Raw genomic sequence first — 22,838 nt, 5'->3', positions numbered from 1 at the left:
ATCTTGTCCCATGTTAGGTAAGCTGTGTCATGTCATGGGGTAACTTGAATCATATGGGAATATGCGATTTACATTTCATATAAAAATGTGGAGAGAATTTATATTTTACTCATATCTATTTATATTTTTATACATTAATTTTTTAAATAACTGTGTGTGTAGTATAAGTGTGATTAATACTAGTATATTTCAAAATAAAAAAGTATTAAAGTATTAAATATAAATGCTATTATTTTATAGTACACTTAAAGCTGCAGTCTGTAAGTTTTGCCTTTTTGTCGCCATCTCTGTTTGAAAACCTGGAATTGCAGTTGCTTGCGGAATTATCTTCCAGCACGGCTCCAGCGCGGATGAATCTAATGTTTTGAGGAGTATGTGCATGTGGCAGTCAGTCACCGCACTGGTGTGGATATTTACTGTACTTCGTAATCACAGATTCTAGCCTACGTGTTGGAATATATGACACAAATAAGAATTTTCACGGATATTGCCATCTGAACAAGTAAGTAACAAGTCTGCCACGTTTGTTCTGACCAACTGAGGAAAAAAGAATTACCATACATTGCGCTACTAATGGTGATTTAATATAAAGATAGGTTAGCTCATATATCACATCAAACCATGCAAATTATTATTATTGTTATACTTTATTCTTAAATTATTAATGTTCACAACATCAGCATTGCATGACTATGAGTATAGTGTGTATTAGCATGTAGATTTCGATTTCTGTACAGTCTAACTGTCATGCCAATCGAATTTCATATTAGGACATTTTTTTAACCCAAAAAGCAAATGATGCTCCCTTCGAAATGGTTTTCTTTAAAATACAAATCTTGCGTAATCCCAGACTATCTGTAAGCACATTTAAAACTGGAATATAATTTAATTTCAGTGTTTCATAAACACATGTTCAATCCGCCATACAATCTGCCATCAAAATGCTACATTTAATTATTCTAGCTGCTGTGAGAAAAGGCTCCACCACCTGCAGGATCCTCACATGCGATAGTCTTGTAGCCGGGAAAACTTCTTTATGTTTACAGACGTGACGTAATGACGCAGTGCCATGCTCGAATTTCCCGCAAAAACCTACCCATACCACTCAAAATAGAAAACATTATTATAAGCTAACCATTGTGAATCAGGCTAAAGTAAGGCGATAGTTTTGAACACTGGCTGGTTATGTACTTGCTCAAATATTGATTTCGGATCATTTTTAACCTAAATAAGTTACAGACTGCAGCTTTAAATACAATGCTAAAAATATTGCCATTTTCTTTTTACTAAAATAAGCAAGATTTTAATGTATTAAAGTATAACAGTTAGTCAATCTAAAAGTGATTGTGCATTAACAGCTGTCAACCATGTTTGACAAAAATGAGTAGTCTGAACTTATTTTCCCAGTGCATTTTTTTTATTTTGGTCGTGCATGCACACCTGCTCACCATTTATGTGCATATATATGTTTTCTTCTTGCAACAAACCATCCCAATTGAAATCAGTGATGTTTTTGGCGCAACTCTTGTGTATCTATATACTTTACAAGCTTATACTTTTATTAATACTGAAACAAGCACATGGAACTAGTTTTGTGTAACTTTTGAGTTGACAAAAGTGAAATTTTTCCATCAGAATAACCAAATGATTTTTTTTTGTAGTTGTAGTCATGTAAGGATAACAGAATCTGGTTGAAGTATTTATAACCAGCCAAATAAACGCAGAACTGACGTAGGGGCGCCTGACAGCGAGACGGCTATCAAAGTATGTTTGAAAATTGGTTACATACTAGGCTTGATTGAACAAAGAAAATACAAAGAAAACCCCCAAAATATGAAGCCTTTCATCTGGGAAAGACAGACTAAACAAAGTCTAAGAATGACATTGTTTTGAATGAGGAAGCTTCATTCCTCTTTGCTTTGTCCAAATATGGTTTCTGTTAATTAGCCTGTGGTTATGTACTGCCAATACGCAAAATAATGCACTGAGGATTAACCAGTCATGCTTTAAATGAGGGGCAGAGCTCTAATTAATAAACACTAAGCGGCCTTAGATCCTGAAATATAATCAATACTTCTGAGGACAGCAAATTTACCAAATGTTCCAGCTTCTGCACATGACCTTGAAAGTGAAGGCCAATATTTTGTGCACATAGAAGCGAAATGTGAAGATGTGTTACGACTCAAATTCATTTTTATTGGAGCCAGATGCTAACTTTGACATTGCCTTCCCCCCATCTTCATTAGCCATGAACAAAACTACCCATGGTAGGAAAAAAGGCCAAAAATATGTGAAGTTTCTGTGAAGTTTGTATTTAAACAAGTTGTAAAGTCGTAATCATAACATCAGGTGCATTAAAGAAACAGGCAAACTAAGTCTAATGTGATGTTTTGCCCTGTGTTAGCAGGCTTGCTAATTGTTAGCAATGACAACAGACACTTTTAGCTCTTGTGGCACTAATATGAATTGCACTTTGGTGACGTTTTGCTGCCTATAGAGCTTACATTGAGGGTTCGCATAGTGCATAACAGTCAGGTTCTGGAAGTAAAAATCCTATTTATTTTTCCCATAAGTGGGTTTTGATTTTTAAATATAACTAATAAGCCATTAAAGACAGACCTACTGTGAGCTATGATGTGGTTCATTGATGGTATATGCTTTTGTCGAAGCAATCAGTGGTCATTACTTAGATTTTAAATAATTGTGTGTAATTCCTGGTGAAAAACGACATTACCAATAATTCCGCAAAGAAATCAGAGAACTGCGTCAAAAAACTCTTAACAGCTTATGAAGCAGGCTCTCAAACTACTTTGCATATTTTGCAATAAACCTAAAATATGATTATATTATATACACAATCAACATCTTTAAATCAACAGTTTTATATTTATGGTTTTTGATTGTCAGCATTTGATTGTCTTTTGCAATGCTTCACGAAATTGTAGACCTTTGTTGTTAAATTGTTTACAAATTGTGCTTTTTGTTCAGTTTTATAATTTGACTTTTGAAGGTAGGCTTTTAAAGATTTATGTAAGACACAGACCAAAATTTTAGTCAAAACATCTTGTCGTCCACATACTAGCGCATCAAAAACCAATTGAATGTGCCAAGCCGACACATGCCGTGGAGTGGAATTGGTTTTTTGAATAACACGTTTATTGGGATCTCAGTGACAAGACTCGCATCCGTCCCCTCCAGGGGAGCAGGGACATAAAGGGCTGGAAATTAGGCGATAGGGGCGCCGCGGGACTCTGCTTGACCATGTGGCTTGATGTTTGGTTGGCGTTTTAATGCCGCCACTTCAATGAGTTTTGACGAAATTACCTAAATGCCTCCGCTTTGTTGGCTGAGAGTGTTTCATATCTTTTTACACAGCAGTGGGGCCAGGGACAGTAAGTAATTTGATTCTTTTATGGCGTATTTGTTCGGCATGTTGGAGAGAAGAGCAAATAACAAATTAGAAATGAGTGTCTGAGGGTGAATAAACCAAATGTTTACAAATAATTCAGTTCAATAGTTCCTCAGAGGAAGAGTTGTTTCACATTAGACAAACCAAAGACATAACAGTACGTACTAAAGGCAATTAAAGTAAAATCTTTACATTTGTTTTGTCAAATTACAGGAAAGCAACTGTGATAACTGGATTAAGAGTTTTTCTATAACGTTTTCTTTTATTTAAAAGGATTTACAACAGAAATTCCTTTTTTTTTTTTCATTTGTACATAATGTGCATACATTCTAATGCAAAAAACAAAATCATGCACTAAAAGGGGGCTGAATCCAAAAGAAAATGTCTGGGAAAAAAAGAAAAGAAAGCAAATCATAATCAATGCACTGAACGCTCTAAAACTAAATGTCTTGTATGTTGCCTACAAATCTAATCACGTGCCAGCTCTAGGGGGAGGGGGAAAAATATAAATAAGTAAAATAAAAAATAATATTATTATCCTTCAGGTCCCTGAAGATAAAAAAACAAACAAATATTAAATATTTATTTTGCATAACTCAAGGGCTTGCATGTGGTCTTCTTAAGCCATTCTGATTGAACTTGGCGATCACGTGTGTTAAAAAAAAAAAAAAAAAAAAAGTTTAAAGAGGTTCAAATCTACTTGGCTGCCTTGGATAAAACTAAAATCAATGTTTAAAGATCTCCCTGATAGTACAGACCTTGTGGTTCACCTTTATTGATTCAAAAGACAAGAACAGCAGATCAAATCCAAGAACAAGAACCAGAACTGCCTTGAACAATGCCTTGTGTGAATGCCGCACATTGGGATCATGAAAACTATGTAAATGAAAGCTACTGTGTGGGCACTGAGTTTTTCTTTTGTTTTAAAATTGCAATTATGAAATCACATCTTGATAGAAAAGATTTGGTGTTTCTTATGTTGAACTCCGTTGGTCTGAATTTGTATTACAGTAAATAATGGACTTCAAATTCTCCACTTAATGGCTAATTGTTGAACTTTTTCTTTTTAACAGGGAACTTCCAAGACCTTTACAACATTTCAACACAGCTTTTCCTGATGAATTTCATATCGAATGCAATCCCAAGCAAGCATCGCACAGATATGTAAATATATATATATTAGATTCACAGAAGAATAACTCCAATTTAGGTTCATATTTAAAGGAATAGTTCACCCGAAAAATGAAAATTCGCTCATTACTCACCCTAATGTCTTTCCACACCACTATGACATTCTTTCCCTTGTGCAACAGTTGCTCTTTTTTACACTGGGAACTGAAGCTTTCAAGCTTCAAAAGCACAATAAATGTGGTCCATATGACATTTATAGATAAATCCCTAGTCTTTTGAAGTCATTTTATAAAATCTTGATGTCCATCTTAGATCTCCTTGTTAAGTTTGTAAGACATGAACTTATAATTTGTATACAAATCATTCCTGAATAACAAAATCTCCTGAACAGTTGGATAAGCATATCAGTAAACAACGACTTAAATATCGGTTGTTTCTCAAATGAAGCTACTGTACGACTTGAAGACTTAAAATACAGCACAAAAGTATTATATGTATGTGGAAGTTATCAGAACTTCTTTCTCACAATTCTGACTTTATATCTGACATTTCAGACTTTTTTTTAGAGATAAACCCAGATTTGTGAGACAAACTTGTGAGATATAGAATTGTTTGTCAAATTAAATTATGAGGAAAAAAATCTGAATTGCGAGAAGTTCATTTGCAAGTTTATAACTCACAATTGCGAGAAACAAAAGGCAGACTTAAGTCACAATGATCTTTTTTTACAGTATGTTTTATTGCATGGTGGAAACCAAAAACCGAATTGCAATATGTAAACTCAGAATTCTGAGAAAAAAGTCAAAATTGCGTGATGTAAATTCAGAGTTTGGAGAATTTTTTTTTTTTTTAATTCGCAAAATCTGAACTCAGTTTATATAATCACAATTTAGACTTTTTCTGAGAATTCTGAGTTTATATCTCGCGAATCTGACAATTGAGTTATTTTTTTCTTCTCGCAATTCTAATATAAATTCAAAATAGCAAAACAAAGGCATACTTGTGAGATAAAAAGTCTTTTTATAGTATGTTATTGTATGGTGGGGGGAAAAAAACAAGAATTGTGATATGTAAACTCAGAATTCAGAGAAAAATTTTAAAAATTTGCAAAATCAAAACTCTTTACATATCGCAATTCAGACTTTTTTTCCCTTCGGAATTCTAAATTTATATCTCTCAAATCTGACAATTCAGCTTTTTTCCTCGCAATTCCAATCGTGAGATAAAAAGTCGCAATTACCTTTTTTTTATTATTTTTTTTTTTTTTTTTTTATATCCTGCGCTGGAAATGAGCTTCCAGATTTATAAACCACTTTTGTGAGGCAAAATATTAACAAAAGTCTCTTTATTGTAATTTCACAGAAAAGAGCAACTCCTCCACAAAAAAATATGACTGAATTGTTATTTTTGGGTGAATTAGTAATTTTGTTTGAATTTATTCAAGGTCCACTCTTAATTCAATGAAAAGAGTCTAGAATAAATAAGAATAGACAGAAAATAAGGTTTAATGAGAAAGTGACAACAGAAATCCGAACTAAATGCCACATGTCATCTCAGTCAGCTTCCCGTTCTAGGCAAAAAAAAAACACTTTTCCATTGAAAAGGTGAGACCCTTTGTAAGTAATGCCAGGTCACGAAATGAAAAAGCAACACGGGAGAGCAGAAAGCCACCTAATTTGTGATGTTCCAAGAGGGACCGGTTTTATCTGCCATGATTTTGAGCGTCTCGGCAGCTACGAAGCTCATTAAAATCAGAGGAGGATGAGGGGGCATGAGAGATTGACAAGCAGAACAGATTTCTCCCTTTCATCTGCGTTAGCATTTGCCAAATTCAATTGAAGGAGGAAAGTGACATGAAAAAATAGCAAAATCGCTGAACACAAACAGGGATTCAGTCGTAGGCTCCTTAATTGGGTCCTCGGGGAAACATTCTAGCTACAAAATCCGGGATTTCGGGGTGTTTATTACAGGATGTTGAGACTATTAATATTAAGTAAAAGGGTTTGATAAGGGTGAGGGAAAAAAAAGGGCGGGTGGACGACGAACACAACAGCTGCTTGTCAGTCAGGGTTTTGGCACGATTGTGTCAGTGGAGATGAACGTTTCTAATTAGGGAGAAATAGTTCAGTCCGGTTTAGTGAAAAAAAAAAAAAAGGAAGAGTGAAAGAGAAAAAAGGCTTTACTGCCCTCTGGTGTTCACTTAAAATGTTAAAGGCAGCTGACCAGTAGCGCTGGGTGAGAGAGCTGGAGGAAGCTCAGTTGCCGCCCACTCCAGCTGCTGAAGTAGTTGTTCCAGTGCTGCTCAGTGCTGATTTGCCTTTGTGCCGTTGGCCGCCACGCCGCCGACCACTTCCTCCAGACTTCAACTGAAAGAGATGATAAAAAACTATATATATATTTTTTTACATTTTGGATTAAAAAAACAAAAAACAAAAAAACAGATTTTAGTTCCTCACTAAAGTTATTTTTCAATTTGACCCCAATAAAAAGAAAGGCAGCTGTCACAATATTAATTGTGTTTTATCAGATTTTGTCAAATGCATTTTAATGTGCTTTTTAACACAAAATTAGTAAAACAAATGACACTGACTTACATTTATTTAAAGGTGAAAATGACAATTAAAAAATCTGTTTACTTTTTTTTTTTTTATTGTATCTGTTAAGTGTTTTTTATTCTACTCGTGAAAATGACATGATTTTAAGTTAATAACTCATACAAATCAAAATCAAATACAAATCTCACTATAAAAATTGTTCGAAAAGTTTTCTCCTCAACAAAATTATGCTGTTGTAACAAACTGTAAATGAAGGCAGTTTGAATAGTTATAAAAATATATATTTTTTCTCCTCAGCAAAATAAATGAAACTTCCTTACATTTGAATAATTTATTTCACTATTACAATTTAATAAATGATTAGCAATTAAATACTTGACTAAGCAAATGCAACTGAAAGAGACGATGAACCGAATATATTTAATATTATAACATTTTGTTTTATTATTTTTTCCAGAAATGGAAACTTCAGACTAACAGTAAAATTAAAATATATAAATTAAATAAATAAATACTGAAATATTATTATTATTATTATTTATTTCTCTTTTTTGTCATTTTCTCCTTATCAAAACAAATTAAACTTGGACTCAAATTCAGAAAATGTAATACAATTATCTTTTATGTTTATCAGCTAAAGCTTTTTATAATTTTGGTAGATATCTTTTTTTGTCAATCATTTAGTTAAAGGTGGGGTATGTATTTTTTCAAAAACGCTTTAGAAAACTGAGTCGGGCCGAGTACCAAAACAAACTTGTAGCCAATCAGCAGTAAGGGGCGTGTCTACTCATGATCTGGAGGAGAGAGCGCTCAGTGCACATGACGGACATTAAGCCAAGCCAAGCAACGACAGAAAGATAGAGATGGCGGATAAAAAACAAAAGAGGAAAACGTCTGCAGAACAAAAGGCGGCTTACCGTCTCTGCACCGGACGCAACTCTACACTGGATGCGACAAAGCAACCGTTGAAAATCATTTGAAATTTGTGTCAATACGTCATAAATAGAATGCGGCAGCAGTTTACCGCATCTAGTGTAGACAGCATCACTGATTATAATGAGTTCTATAGTATTTTGGCACGCTGCCCGCGTCTGCGGTGTTACTTTCAGGCATCAGCTTTCCAGCCCTGGAGAGAACTCAAGGAGCGGGAAGGCCTGCGATCGGACGCCGAGGTTGCTTTGTTTCTTCTCGATAGGTGAGTAACATTGGTTTTGCTTTGTTTCACAGAACTAATCATTGCCTGGGTTGCATACGTATGTGTGGGGCGGAGCTATCAAAATAGGGGCGAGACCCTTTTGGGGTAGGGGCGTGTTTGTTTTGGTGATTTCAGATATCAACATTGGTTACCAGAAATCACTTACCGCACCTTTAATGGCAATTTAAAACATAACTGACGGAGTAAATTTCAATAGATTCTGTTTGTAAACCTGTAATTTAACATCTCAATAATGGTTAATAAGGACAGCTTTACTATTTGAACACTACTTACAAAAGAAACAAAACCCAGAATTTGGTCTGTAGTGACCATTAATGGAAAAATCAATTAACCGTTAAGTCTAAATGAAAGAGTCGTGCTTTTCAGAGGTGATCTGTCTCATTCAAATACTGTTCAGGAAATAAATCAGCCTAATTCATTACATTAAGACTCTAATGTCTTTTATAATCATGAAAGTAATGCTCTTAATACCTCTGCGATTTACACTACAGCAAATTAAAATTTTAAGAAGCTTAAAGAGTTTGACCTTAATGTGCTTTAAACCATTTTACCTTCACTTCACACTGCTTTCTTGTGCTTTTTTAACTTTATTCTCTTTGTTTCGATCTGTACAAAGTGTCCTCTCGCCCCCTGCTGTCTACCGCACTGAGCCACGGACAGAAGAGAAAAGAAAAGGCCGTTTTTGGTGTATTGGGGATGAAAAGAGTTAAGAAATTTCATGGGCTGTAAGTGTCCATGAACGTTTGGAGATTAATATTATATGCAGCCCGAAGGAAAATGTGAAGCGGAAAGAGTATATAAGGAACAATGTGGGAACAAGTGAGAGAAAAGAATTTAATACCAAGCATAATACGAACATTACAGATTATATTAACATGATTATTAATCTGTGTGTGTGTGTGTGTGTGTGCGTATGTGTCTATTCACAATATATACAATTATTTTATACATTAGTCATTGTAGTTGTAGTATAATTATTGAATTATATATATATATACACACACAATTATTTATTATATTTTATTTATTTTTTACAATATATATACACAACTATTTTATAAAGAAAAAATATATTTTACATAATTATATGAAGAGTTCATTTGCAAAAACCGATAAACGCCACTTAAAAAAAAGAGCTGATTACCGTGCATTATTCTCCACATATAGCGCGATCTGAACCCTAAACACGTTTTGTCAAAAAAGACGGTATTGTCCACTTTCAAGGCATCATGAGTTCATGTTTTACTGCAAAAGCCGACAAGTGCCCTCATACAGTCTATGATCACAACAACAACGTCATTTACATCTACATTGTCATCTGAGGAGATTACAAAGATTAAACAAGTGTTTTTTTTTTTAACTCTAAAACATGAAATGTGGAGTTATCTGCTTTTGCCAAAGCAGTTTGATTGATATTACTTGGGATGCACAGTAAAAACGTGATTTCTAATTTATCGGTCTCATTGGTTCAAATTAACTCTTCATATATGTGTGTATATATATATATATATATATATATATATATATACACACACACACACACACACACACACACATATATATAATATATATATATATGAAGAGTTCATTTGAACCAATGAGACCGATAAATTAGAAATCACGTTTTTACTGTGCATCCCAAGTAATATCAATCAAAACAGTTATTAGTAAAAATATTACATAAAATGTAAATTAAAAAAAATGACACTGTGTATATACAGTATATGTGTGTGTGTGTTTAAAATTTAAATATAATGCAATCTTAGTATTGTTATTACTATTATTATTGACTTTTTATGTTTTTACAATATATAATGAAATATCTGTACATACAGTTTGTACAATTATTTTATCCATTATTTCTGAATTTATTGCTGACTCTCACCAGTTGTCCCATTTGAGGGCTTCCTCCCATCTGTGTGCTTTCTTCGCAGGCTGATGAAGAGCCTTCCACCTGTGATGAGGTTTTCTTGGTAGACTGCATCTTGGCCTGAGGCTTGCTTTGAAGCAGCTGTCGAGGAGCGAAGACAACAGACAGGAGTTTAAAAGGAAATGCATCGCCAGTTTTTATGACTCATGCTGGAAGGTAACAAATCTCTTTATATACTTTATTGGCTGACATTATGAAATATGCATGATTGACATCACTAAAGTTAAACCAATTCAATAACAATTTCCAGTTGGATGAATCTCAAGAAACCATATATATGTATATATAGGGTGAATGTTTTTGTGACCTCTGACCTTAGTGATGGTACCCACGGCCTTGGTCCTGCCCTCTCTGAAGACGAGTCTCTGGTCCATGTGAAGATACTCGGGGGTCTTGATGAAGCGGAAGTGTACGGTGGCTTTGTCCCCCGTCCGTAAACAGTCTTTGTTCATGCCGATGATGGTGGCCGTCTGTCTGATACTGCCACAGTGAACTATGATACAGAGAAACTCATGACCAAGTGCCAAATAGATACAATATCTGTTTAGATTAGTGCTGTCAAACATCAAAATAAAGGTTTTTGTTTACATAGTATATGGGTGTGTACTGTGTACATTTATTATGTGTATATATAAATACACACCCATGCATGTACATACAGTATGTTAGAAAAATGTTTGACAGCACTAGTTTAGATACGATTTCTATTTAAACACTTAATATTTTTTATACCTCTCCTTCAGTAAAACAAAAGCATTGATATTAGAAGACAATATTGGAAGCACATAATATAAGGGTTTATTTTTCCCAAAATCAAACAGGGAATTCATTTATTTATGTATATGTATATTACATTTCATTAAGGTAAAACAGTGCAGATTTATACTATAATACTGGTTAACAACAATATTATAAAACATGAAAAAAATGAAACAAAATCATCTGCCAAAATGTTTATATCCCCGTAATGTTAAATGTATCTTTTTAAATACTTTTTATTCAGTAAAACAACAGCAGTTTTTCCCAATACAAACATTCAATTATAATTTTTGATACCCAATTTTATAAAGGTAAACCTGTAGATTTATACTTATTATACTGGTTATAACATGAAATAAAATGTAAGCATGTGAAACAGAATTATCTGTCAAAATTTAAATATCCTCTTTATCTGACAAAATGTCTATAACATAAATGTTTTTATATAAATTATAAATATATGTATTAATTAAAAATAATTTATTTTAAAATGGTTGAGAATTAAAATTGTAATAAGTATTGTAAGAGTATTATTTTACTATTATTATTTTTCAATAGTAAAATTTAATAGTAAAACTAATTCATTTAAAATTAGTACATACATACATACATATACATATGTAATGAGAACAGAAACATTTAAATAAGGCTTAACAATAAATAATGTGTATGAATCTGGAACAGAAGATTTATGTACAGATTTCTGCATTATTTACTCTATAATATACAGCTGTATAGACAATATGCATATGTATTTACATAGTACTTGAGAGAGGCAATAATTAGAGATGAAGAATGAATTACAGGCATGAATTACAGAACACAGGTAATAATTCCTGTTTAGGCTGGCGATGGCATGGGGGGAAAAAGCAGTTTTTATCCCTAGATGTTCTAGTGCACAGAGATCTGTAGCATCTGCCTGAGGGGAGAAGTGCAAACAGGTTGTGTCTGGGGTGAGAGGGGTCTGTGATGATGTTACAAGCCTGTTTCTTCACTCTGGAGTAGTACAAGTCCTGAAGGCTGGACAGGTGGACATCTGTCTGATCCTTCTGATGATCCTTTCTGCTGTTCTAACAGTTCGCTGCAGTCTTCTTATGTCTGATTTGCTGGCTGACGCAAACCAGACAGTTATAGAGGAGCACAGAACCGACTCAATAACAGCTGAGTAAAACGGTGTCATATGCGCCTGTGGCAGGTTGGACTTTTTCAGTTGACGAAGGAAGTACAACCTCTGCTGAGCCTTTTTCACGATGGAGTCAATGTGAGTGTCCCACTTCAGGTCCTGAGAGATGGTGGTTCCCAGGAACCTGAATGACTCAACTGCAGCCACAGTGCTGTTCATGATGGTGAGTGGGGGGATTCTCCTGAAGTCCACGATCATCTCCACAGTTTTGAGCATGTTCAGCTCCAGGTTGTTGTGACTGCACCAGACAGCCAGCTCCTTAACCTCCTGTCTGTAAGCAGACTCGTCACCGTCCTGAATGAGGCTGTAGTGTCATCTGCAAACTTCAGGAGTTTGACAGAGGGGTCTTTAGAGGTGGTCATTTGTGTGTAGAGAGAAAAGCAGTGGGGAGAGAACACAGCCCTGAGGAGCACCAGTGCTGGATGAGAGATTTCCCAGCCTCACTACTAGCTGCTGCCTGCCTGTCAGGAAGCTGGTGACCCACTGACAGATGGAGGTGGGTACAGAGAGCTGGGTCAGTTTATTCTGAAGGGTGTCCGGGATGATGGTGTTGAAAGCGGAGCTGAAGTCCACAAACAGGATCCTGATTTGTCCAGATGCTGCAGGATGAAATGCAGTCCCATGTTGACTGCATCATCCACAGACTGTATGTATATATATATATATACATACATACATACATACACGCAGCAGGTAAAATAAGTATTGAACACGGCACCATTTTTCTCAGTAAATATATTTCTAAAGGTGCTGTTGACATGAAATTTTCACCAGATGTCGGTAACAATCCAAGTAATCCATACATACAAAGACAGCAAAACAAATAAGTTCACAAATTAAGTTCTGTTTAATAAAGTGGAATGACACAGGGAAAAAGTATTGAACATATGCAAAAAGGCATGGAAAGCCAAGACACCAGCTTAAATCTATCAGTAATTAGAAAGCAATCCTGCCCCTTGTCAGTGGAAATTAATATTAGTTGGTTCAGTTCCAACTGATGGCCTATAAAAAGGTGTCTCATGACCAACGTGTCACACAAGAAACATTTCATGATTTGTAAAAGCAAAGAGCTTTCTCAAGACCTTTGCAACATTATTGTTGCAAAACATACTGATGGCATTGGTTACAGAAGGATATACTTCTGAATGTTCCAGTGTGCACTGTTGGGGCCATAATCCGGAAGTGGAAAGAACATCATTTCACCATAAACCGGCCACGACCAGGTGCTCCTCATAAGATTTCTAAAAATAATTATCAGAAGAGTTGTTCAAGAGCCAATGACCACTTGTGGAGAGCTTCAGGAAGACCTGGAATTAGCATGTATAATTGTTTCAAAGAAAACAATAAGTAATGCACTCAACCGCCGTGACCTGTATGCACGCTCACCACGCAAGGCTCTATAACTGAAGAAAAAGCATGCTGAAGCTCGTTTAAAGTTTGCTGCACAACATTTAGACAAGCCTGTGAAATACTGGCAGAATATAGTCTGGTCAGATGAGACAAAAAAAATTGTAGTCTTTGGATGCCATAATACACACCATGCTTGGAGGTTAAATGGCACTGCTCATCACCCCAAAACATCATGGTGTAGCACTAGCAAAATTCATATAGTTGAAGGAAGGATGAATGGAAAAATGTACCGAGACATTCTTGATAAAAATCTGCTGCCATCTACCAGGATGAAGATGAAATGAGGGTGGACATTTCAGCGAGACAATGATCCCAAACACACAGCCAAGGAAACTTTCAATTGGTTTCAGAGAAAGAAAGTAAAGCTGCTAGAATGGTCAGCCAATCACCTGACTTGAATCCAATAGAAAATTTATGGATAGAACTAAAGATCAGAGTTCACAGAAGAGGCCCATGGAACCTTCAAGATTTGAAGACTGTTTGTGTGGAAGAATGGGCCAAAATCACACCCGAGCAATGCATACGACTAGTTTCTCCATACAGGAGGCGTATTGAAGCTGTCGTTACCAACAAAGGCTTTTGTACGAAGTTATAAATCAATTTCAGTAAGCGTGTTCAATACTTTTTCCCTGGGTCATTCCATTTTATTACACGGAACTTCATTTCTGAACTTATTTGTATTGTTTTCTTTGTATGTATGGATTACTTGGGTTGTTATTGACATCTGGTGAAACTTTCATGTCAACAACACCTTTAGAAATATATTTAATGAGAAAAATGGTGACGTGTTCAATACTTATTTTACCCGCTGTATGTATGTGTGTATATGTGTGTGTGTATATATTTATTTATTTATATATACAGGTGCATCTCAATGAATTAGAATGTCATGGAAAAGTTCATTTATTTCAGTAATTCAACTCAAATTGTGAAACTCATGTATTAAATAAATTCAATGCACACAAACTGAAGTAGTTTAAGTCTTTGTTCTTTTAATTGTGATGATTTTGGCTCACATTTAACAAAAACCCACCAATTCACTATCTCAACAAATTAGAATATGGTGACATGCCAATCAGCTAATCAACTCAAAACACCTGCAAAGGTTTCCTGAGCCTTCAAAATGGTCTCTCAGTTTGGTTCACTAGGCTACACAATCATGGGGAAGACTGCTGATCTGACAGTTGTCCAGAAGACAATCATTGACACCCTTCACAAGGAGGGTAAGCCACAAACATTCATTGCCAAAGAAGCTGGCTGTTCACAGAGTGCTGTATCCAAGCATGTTAACAGAAAGTTGAGTGGAAGGAAAAAGTGTGGAAGAAAAAGATGCACAACCAACCAGAGAGAACCGCAGCCTTATGAGGATTGTCAAGCAAAATCCATTCAAGAATTTGGGTGAACTTCACAAGGAATGGACTGAGGCTGGGGTCAAGGCATCAAGAGCCACCACACACAGACGTGTCAAGGAATTTGGCTACAGTTGTTGTATTCCTCTTGTTAAGCCACTCCTGAACCACAGACAACGTCAGAGGCGGCTTACCTGGGCTAAGGAGAAGAAGAACTGGACTGTTGCCCAGTGGTCCAAAGTCTTCTTTTCAGATGAGAGCAAGTTTTGTATTTCAGTTGGAAACCAAGGTCCTAGAGTCTGGAGGAAGCCCAAGTTGCTTGAAGTCCAGTGTTAAGTTTCCACAGTCTGTGAGGATTTGGGGTGCAATGTCATCTGCTGGTGTTGGTCCATTGTGTTTTTTGAAAACCAAAGTCACTGCACCCGTTTACCAAGACATTTTGGAGCACTTCATGCTTCCTTCTGCTGACCAGCTTTTTAAAGATGCTGATTTCATTTTCCAGCAGGATTTGGCACCTGCCCACACTGCCAAAAGCACCAAAAGTTGGTTAAATGACCATGGTGTTGGTGTGCTTGACTGGCCAGCAAACTCACCAGACCTGAACCCCATAGAGAATATATGGGGTATTGTCAAGAGGAAAATGAGAAACAAGAGACCAAAAAATGCAGATGAGTTGAAGACCACTGTCAAAGAAACCTGGGCTTCCATACCACCTCAGCAGTGCCACAAACTGATCACCTCCATGGCCACCCCGAATTGAGGCATTAATTAAAGCAAAACGAGTCTCTACCAAGTATTGAAATATATATATATATATATGTATTTATTTATTAATATAATTTCCCCCCCCCACATATTTAAGTAACATTTGTTATTTGTATATTACATAGTTAATTAATATTTAGATATTTGGATTTATACATAAATAAAATGTTAAATAAATATTTGCAGCAGTAAAAATCCAAATATCTTATTTTGTATGTGTTTGTTTATTTTTTATTTCAATAGTTTATTTGCTCAATATATAATACAACAAGCAAATGTTTTAAATATCACAAGAAATAAATTCATTTTAAATCTTTTTTTAAACAATGTTTAATATGGATTACATAAAAATCTTAATTAACTTTTATCATAATAAACAAATATCCAGTCTAATATTTATTTTGAATATTTTGATTAAATATTTTAAACTATATAAAAATGTTAAGTTTCAATTTCATAAGAATCAAAAATTCCGTCAAATATTTATACTAATCTTTTTATTAAATGTTTAACAGACTATATTAAAAATAATGTTAAGTATTTAATATCATGAGTAACAAAAATTCAGTGAAATATTTGTGACCCTGGACCACTAAACCAGTCTTAAGTGTACATTTTTTTTTTTATTGAGATTTCTACATCATCTGAAAGCTGAATAAAGCTTTCCACTGATGTATGGTTTGTTATGATAGGACCATATTTGGCCGAGATACAACTATTTGAAAATCTGGAATCTGAGGGTGTAAAAAGATCTAAATATTGATAAAATCGCCTTTAAATTTGTCCAAATGAATTCTTAGCAATGCATATTACTAATCAAAAATGACGTTTTGATATATTTACAGTAGTAAATTTACAAAATATCTTCATGGAATATGATCTTTTCTTAATATCCTAATGATTTTTGGCATAAAAGAAAAATCTATAATTTTGACCTATACAGTGTATTTTTGGCTATTGCTATAAATATAACCCAGCGACTTAAGACTGGTTTTGTGGTCCAGGGTCACATTTAACATTTGTCTTGCCTACTCACCCATAGCTTGGTATCTCGGCGATATCGTCGTCGGATGGTGCAGTACAAGAATCTCTGCATCAAACTCCCAGCATGCCTGTGGGTTGAGGTGGGGCGACACCATCACCATCCCCTTCCTGATCGATGAGCGCTTGATCTTCTTCAGAGCGAACGAGGCCGTCTGCCCGCCGCGCACTTCTTTAACAGGCATGCGCTTGCGATGGATTGATTTGACGGCAATGGGGATGAAGATGCCCAGAGGATCCGGACCGAGGAGCAGCGTGTCGTTCAGTCGTATTAATCCACGTAAAGTAGTCCCTGATACTACAGTACCTACACCCTGAGGAACATACAAGAGGTTCAAGCGATTGAGAAAGAGGTAGACAGAAGTACAAAGACAGTATGTGTCATACTGGCACTGAATATGTGTCATCAATTTGAAACTCTGGTGGCTCGTCGTCTTTAAACGTCGTTCTGGGAGACAGCAGGTTCAGGAACATTTTCAACAAGTCCATGTTTTCACCCGTCACATTTGAGATCTGGAAAATCGGACACATCCTACACACAAAAACAATGCTGTTGTGTAATATGCTCTCATTATTTCAGATGATATCAATACCTTGTTTGAAATTGATACTTACAAAGATTCTTTGGGCAAAAAAGCATCTTGATTTCCAACATTTTTTCATGCAATTTAATTGTAGTCAGAAGAGTGACTAAATATTCAACTTTAACAGTTTTTATATGGTTGTTTTTGTTGGCTTTCTATGCCAAAAAATTGAGTGGCTTAAGTCAAAAAAGGGCGAGGTTAAGCCTAAGTGTAAGGATCATTGCACACTTTGTCTGACATTTTCGTATGCGTTTTTTCGTATTCGTTATCCTAAAAATTTGTCATGCACAGAAACCTTGCACACTGAGTCTGATGCGTATTAATTAATCCGTTGCAAAAAAATTCTCAAAACATTACTAAATGGATTCTTCAAGCAGTGAGAATGATTTTGTTGTCCTCTCGCTTCTAAAAAAGAGAAATAGAAAGGAAATATTGGGTCCATCCAATCCTGAGATATAGCGAAGTAGGAGAGTTCCTATAAGTTTACTTCAGGATGTCAGTGGCTCAGTTTGATGCTTTGCTTGCAATACTAGATCCACATATTAAAAAGAAGACCACCAATTTCTGTGAACTCAGTGTGCAAGGATCTATATAGTGCTTTGTGCTGCAAGACGTAGTGGATGAACTTGACAATCGCCATTGTGGATTTTGGCGTTCGCTTGTACGGTGGCTCTTAATTGTCAAAACACCTCTCAAAATACTTGCTACGGATGCGAAAAATGCAAAAGAATCGAACCCGATCCAAATTTTTTTATGCGACGAAAGTTTCGGAGGCAGTCTGTAAACGTGATTGACACAGCGTGAGGTCGTATTTATTTTTCAACGTGCGAAAATTTCAGATTAAAATTTCAGAGTTTTTTCACCCTTTTTATCATTCTACAGGCAAAAATTAAGTAAAATTACCTTTCTGAGCTAAAGTTTGAGGCAGTAACAATGACGTCATCCTTGTTTTGCACCAAAACTGGAATTTTTCTGCATCCTGGAGACTTGAGTAACCTTTGTAATAACTTTAGTGTCTCTGCAATGCAAAACCACACAAAAATTTGTCTATAAAAATCACACACTATAGGGTTGAATGGTTGGATTTGTATTTCACATTAATTTTAGACAGCATTTGCGGGATATTGTTGTTAACCAGGAAATAATTTTAACTTTAATTTCGTTACATCTTATAACTCCAAAAACTCAATAACATTTGCACAATATGCACAAGGATACCAGGAAGTATTCTTGCGTATTACACAAACATGCAGGAATTACACCACTAGTGTGTAAATTCATCCACACAGAGAAGTCATAGAATATTACAATCAAATTACAAAAATGACTCTTCAAAAAAAAAAAAAAAAAAGGAATTTTGGTTATAGTATAAAATGTGTTCAAAAAAATTTGTGGGAACCTGGTATCTTACAAAATTTCTATATATTCAAAATTAATTCTATTAATTATTACTGATTAACATTATGCCACAAATGCTGTTGATAAAACTTGTAGTAAAATGAGAGTCACATTACCTTGTAAGATGTTAGCGGGACACATGTCTATCTTTGTTACAACTACAAAAACAGGAACGTTGAGGGCCAGAGCGAGACCGAGGTGCTCTTTAGTCATGCCAATAATTCCTGCATTACTTCCCACCTTTGCGACACAGAAAAAGACAGAATTCATAAAACTTGAAACCGCCGAGTACATACACCTGTGGCACACCTACTCCCTCTCACCATTAGCATGCAGAAATCCGGCAGGTGGCCAGTCATGCCAAATACGGTGGTCTTCAGGTACTTCTCGTGGCCGGCCAAGTCGATGAAAGTGATGACCTTCGATGACCTCTCGCAGATTTTGGTCCAGTCCAGACTGCCTCCATGGCTGTCTGGTTTGTTGACCACCTGTCCCTCCTGGTCAAAACCCAGAATGTCATTGCCGACACTACTCGTCCGGCCGCTCTCCATCTCATGTTTGTGGCGGAACAGCTTCTGGCGGGCGAATCCACGACCGTTGTCGAGTTCGCCGTGGGTTAGGACACCCAAAAGTGTGCTTTTACCAGCGTCTACATTACCTACGACTGCCACTCTGCAAAAATAAATAATTTTAAGCAAACAATTGATAATTTTTAACATAATTTCTTTGTAAAACATCTTCTAACCTGACTTCCAGGAAGTCTGCCTCTCCCACTCGACGACGGATGAGATAATCACGGACATGTCCTGCTGTTTCCGTCCTCTCTCTCAGCAGAATCAGGTCAGCATCAACCTGTTCACAAAGTGACTGCACTGTAGCGACTGATGCTTCCATATCCCGCTCATCCAGACCATAATCACCACCGTCTGAGAGACAGAGACACCAAGAATTTATCAACACTTCTTAATAAGACATTTACGTCTGGGAAAATCAAAATCAATTTCTGAAATGATTGCAAAAAAAGGCTTGAAAATACAAGAATAAAGATAACAGATGGGCAACAGTACAAAATCTGGTCAAACCAAGACACATCAACCTTTGACCTTAGAGGTCACAAGGTCACTATTGCATAATGTCTTTTGTTAAAGCAGTGTTTTTGTCTATTAAATAAAAATGTTCAAAAGTGTTGTAAGATTTTTTTAAATGTTTTTGAAAGAACTCGCTCATGCTCACCAAGGTTGCATTTATTCAATATAGTAAAAATAGTAATATATTGAAATATTATCTAAATTTAAAATAACTGTTTTCACGTCTCACCTGTTCCCATTCCGACCACATAGATGGTTTCTCCGCATCCTTCCTCTATTAGTTCTCGCAGCTGCTTTTGTAAACACTCATACTGCTCTCCTGTAGGGCTGACCAGTGCAAACTGACGACAATCAACAAAAGTAATCAAAGTACTATTAAATATACTTATAGAAGAAAAACAAGATATTTGTTGAGCATGTATTTTAATATATTAAAATTTTGGTATGCATTCCATATATTTAATATCTCTTTACAGTGACTCCAAAAAGAATTTGGACACTTAAGCCAAACTTAGAAATGTATGAATGCCATTAAACTGGATTACAAAATATTAAATCTATTCTATTTTAGAATTTGTTTTAATGATAGCATTTTTTTTTTTTTTTTTTGCAAAACATTTAAGTTTTAAATGATTAAAACAAAAATCTGTTTAAATAAAATAAATGTCACTGCTTTAGACAGCAGGCTATGACTAACTTTATTTAAGATACCAATACATTGGTATGCATTCCATATTCTGTATCTATATATACAGTGACTCCAAAAATTATTTGGAATGAATGAATGAATAAAAAATAAATAATTTTATAAAAAGTAGTTTGATTAGTTTTTAATCATTAAAACGATTTAAAAAATAATTTAAATAAAATTAATTCTACTGCTTTAGACAGCAAGCTAAAACTTACATTTTCTGAATCATTTTTGAAAGTAAACCTATTTTCAAACAGTCTATCTGTAATTTAATAATTCAATTTTGTTTAATTAAATGTAAGAATTTATTCTCATTATTACAAACATAAAACATCTATAAAAAGTTTACCTTGAAAACTGGCAAATTAATTTGAAAATAAATGTAATAATTTGAAAAAAAAAATCTTTAAAATAAATTTGGTTTGATATTTTATAATTCTAAATATAAACAAATCTAATTTTAATAATATACTTAAATACTTTTAAGCCTGACTTAAGAGTGTCCAAATAATTTTAGGTCACTTAAAAATCAGTATTTGCAGCAAAAACTATGCTTTTTCATATTGCACTTTTTATTGCAGTTTTACATGCGTTAAAAAAGCAACAACCTTAAATTCACTCTATCACAATGTTACTCATGTTCAGGTTCGTTTGCACACATGCACATAAGTCTGGGGTCGGTACAGTTGTTGTGGTGCCAGCTGGCGTTCACATGCACAGCCAACGTGTCACTCACGCAGCGCGTTTGCTTTGAATTCAAAGTTGTTAAATGTGTTTAAACACCACGCATTTATCAAATAAAATCTTGTAATGGTTCATGCACATAGAGAAGCGTTCAAAAGAACGCTTAGGCCTGAAAGCCACCTTGCTGGTGAGGTCTAAATGATCCTCGGCTTCCCCGTTCTGGTTGTCGCCGGCGTCGCTGCACTCAGCGCCGGGCGAATCCTCCGCGCAGCCCGGGTCAGGTGCGAACATACACGCCGGCACAACCGACTCCACCGCCGGGCTTAAGCTGCTCTCCGTCGCCGCCATGTCCTCCCCCAGCCTGCGTCTGGAAAAGAGATTGATCTAGTGAAGTTTTGTTTTTTGGTTCTTAAACTAGAGTAAGTTTTGTTTCAACTCCCAACTTGGTCATACTAACCTGTCTAGCGTAGTTTACATGCACTTTTTGTACGAGGAATAAGGGGCCTCTGGGACACACGCCTACTCTTGAATAATTAATTAATTATTTACAGGCACGTCTGAAAAAGCCTTTTAAACTTTAAAGTTTATTTTATTAATTTCTTTAAAAAGTTTCTGCCTTTGAAAGAAGGTTGATTTTTTTTATACATGTTTTCACGTGGCGTACTTAAAAAAAAAAAAAAAAAAAAAAAGTGTAACCGACTTTGCGTAATTTATGCATTTTTAAAAGAGCTCTGGAGAGAGACGCCTACTCATGAATTAACAAAGTAAGTCTGAAAAAAATACTTCTAAATTTCAAGAAAGAAAAGAAAGAAAGTTAGATATAGACTAATGCAACTCAACTCATACTAGCGTAAACGCCAGAAGAGGACATCCATCAAGACACGCCTACTTGGTAATAATTAATTTACATCATTACATAAAAGTGCAAGCAGGCAAGTCTGAACAAGTCTCTCAGTCCAGAAGCCATAAATTGACATTTTTAAATGTTATATATGATTGCGATATGTATCGATAGACGTAAATAATCAAGACAAGAGATTAGAATAACAAACATATTATAAGTAGCATTTTTTTTCCCCCTTCTTATTTTAGCATAAACATTGCTATTAAAAAAGGCCTCTAGGAGGTTCTGGAGAGTATGAACACTAGGTGGCAGTGTTGTGCCTTGGATTGGAAGTATTTCGGTACAAATGTATATAGTGTTTATAAATTATACCTTAATATACCTTAATAAGGTATTTATATATAATATAAAGTTACTGCACTGGAAGTATCTTGGTACATATAATACTTTATATTATATTTGACTTTTTGATTGTTAAATAATTCACAAACTATTCTTTTATCAACTGTATAAACTTATTTGATCAATATATATATATATATATGCATAGAATGTATATAAAATATAATTGTAATGTTAGTGCAATGAAACTTACTGTATTAAAAGAAATTGATTATATTCTATAATCTAAAATATTATTTTTATTCTATTCTATTCTAAAATATTATTTTATTTCGTTAGTTGTAACTAAATAAATAATATAGCACACTATAATATTGTATTATATTTCTCTCACACACATATTAACAATTAATAGTGTTGAATATTATCAGTACATTACGTTTTACTGTATAAAATGCA

The 22,838-nt window shown here is 35.0% G+C and overlaps 1 protein-coding gene across 2 annotated transcripts; it reads right to left on the bottom strand.

Moving 5' to 3' along the window:
• Positions 1-6,027: 6,027 nt before the first annotated feature.
• On the bottom strand, positions 6,028-21,767 carry gtpbp1l (GTP binding protein 1, like). Of its 2 annotated transcripts, none has more exons than XM_058761165.1 (12): positions 21,651-21,767; positions 21,374-21,560; positions 20,048-20,159; positions 19,476-19,656; positions 19,054-19,402; positions 18,847-18,970; positions 18,236-18,350; positions 17,136-17,280; positions 16,744-17,062; positions 10,556-10,734; positions 10,197-10,322; positions 6,028-6,906 (listed from the first exon to the last, which is right to left on the bottom strand). In XM_058761165.1, the coding sequence occupies exons 2-12, from the start codon at positions 21,539-21,541 to the stop codon at positions 6,796-6,798; spliced, it is 1,929 nt and encodes a 642-aa protein (XP_058617148.1). In that variant the 5' UTR covers positions 21,542-21,560; positions 21,651-21,767; the 3' UTR covers positions 6,028-6,795. The 2 variants fall into 2 exon arrangements, with proteins under 2 accessions (XP_058617148.1, XP_058617149.1); XM_058761166.1 differs by having other exon boundaries at positions 21,374-21,577; positions 21,651-21,698.
• Positions 21,768-22,838: the final 1,071 nt, after the last annotated feature.

The sequence above is a fragment of the Onychostoma macrolepis genome, chromosome 22 (assembly GCF_012432095.1).
Source record: "Onychostoma macrolepis isolate SWU-2019 chromosome 22, ASM1243209v1, whole genome shotgun sequence".
Lineage (NCBI taxonomy): Eukaryota > Metazoa > Chordata > Actinopteri > Cypriniformes > Cyprinidae > Onychostoma > Onychostoma macrolepis.
The sequence above is the reverse complement of the archived record's forward strand: the minus strand, read 5'-3'. Positions and strand labels throughout refer to the sequence as shown.

What these genes read in the sequence shown, in the direction of transcription:
- gtpbp1l (XM_058761165.1), bottom strand. Translation starts at nt 21,541, where the DNA reads ATGGCGGCGACGGAGAGCAGCTTAAGCCCGGCGGTGGAGTCGGTTGTG. An exon ending in CCGTGGGTACCATCACTAAG is followed by an intron (nt 10,323 to 10,555) that starts GTCAGAGGTCAC and finishes GCTCCTCGACAG; the next exon opens with CTGCTTCAAAGCAAGCCTCA. An exon ending in GCCCTCAAATGGGACAACTG is followed by an intron (nt 6,907 to 10,196) that starts GTGAGAGTCAGC and finishes CATCTCTTTCAG; the next exon opens with TTGAAGTCTGGAGGAAGTGG.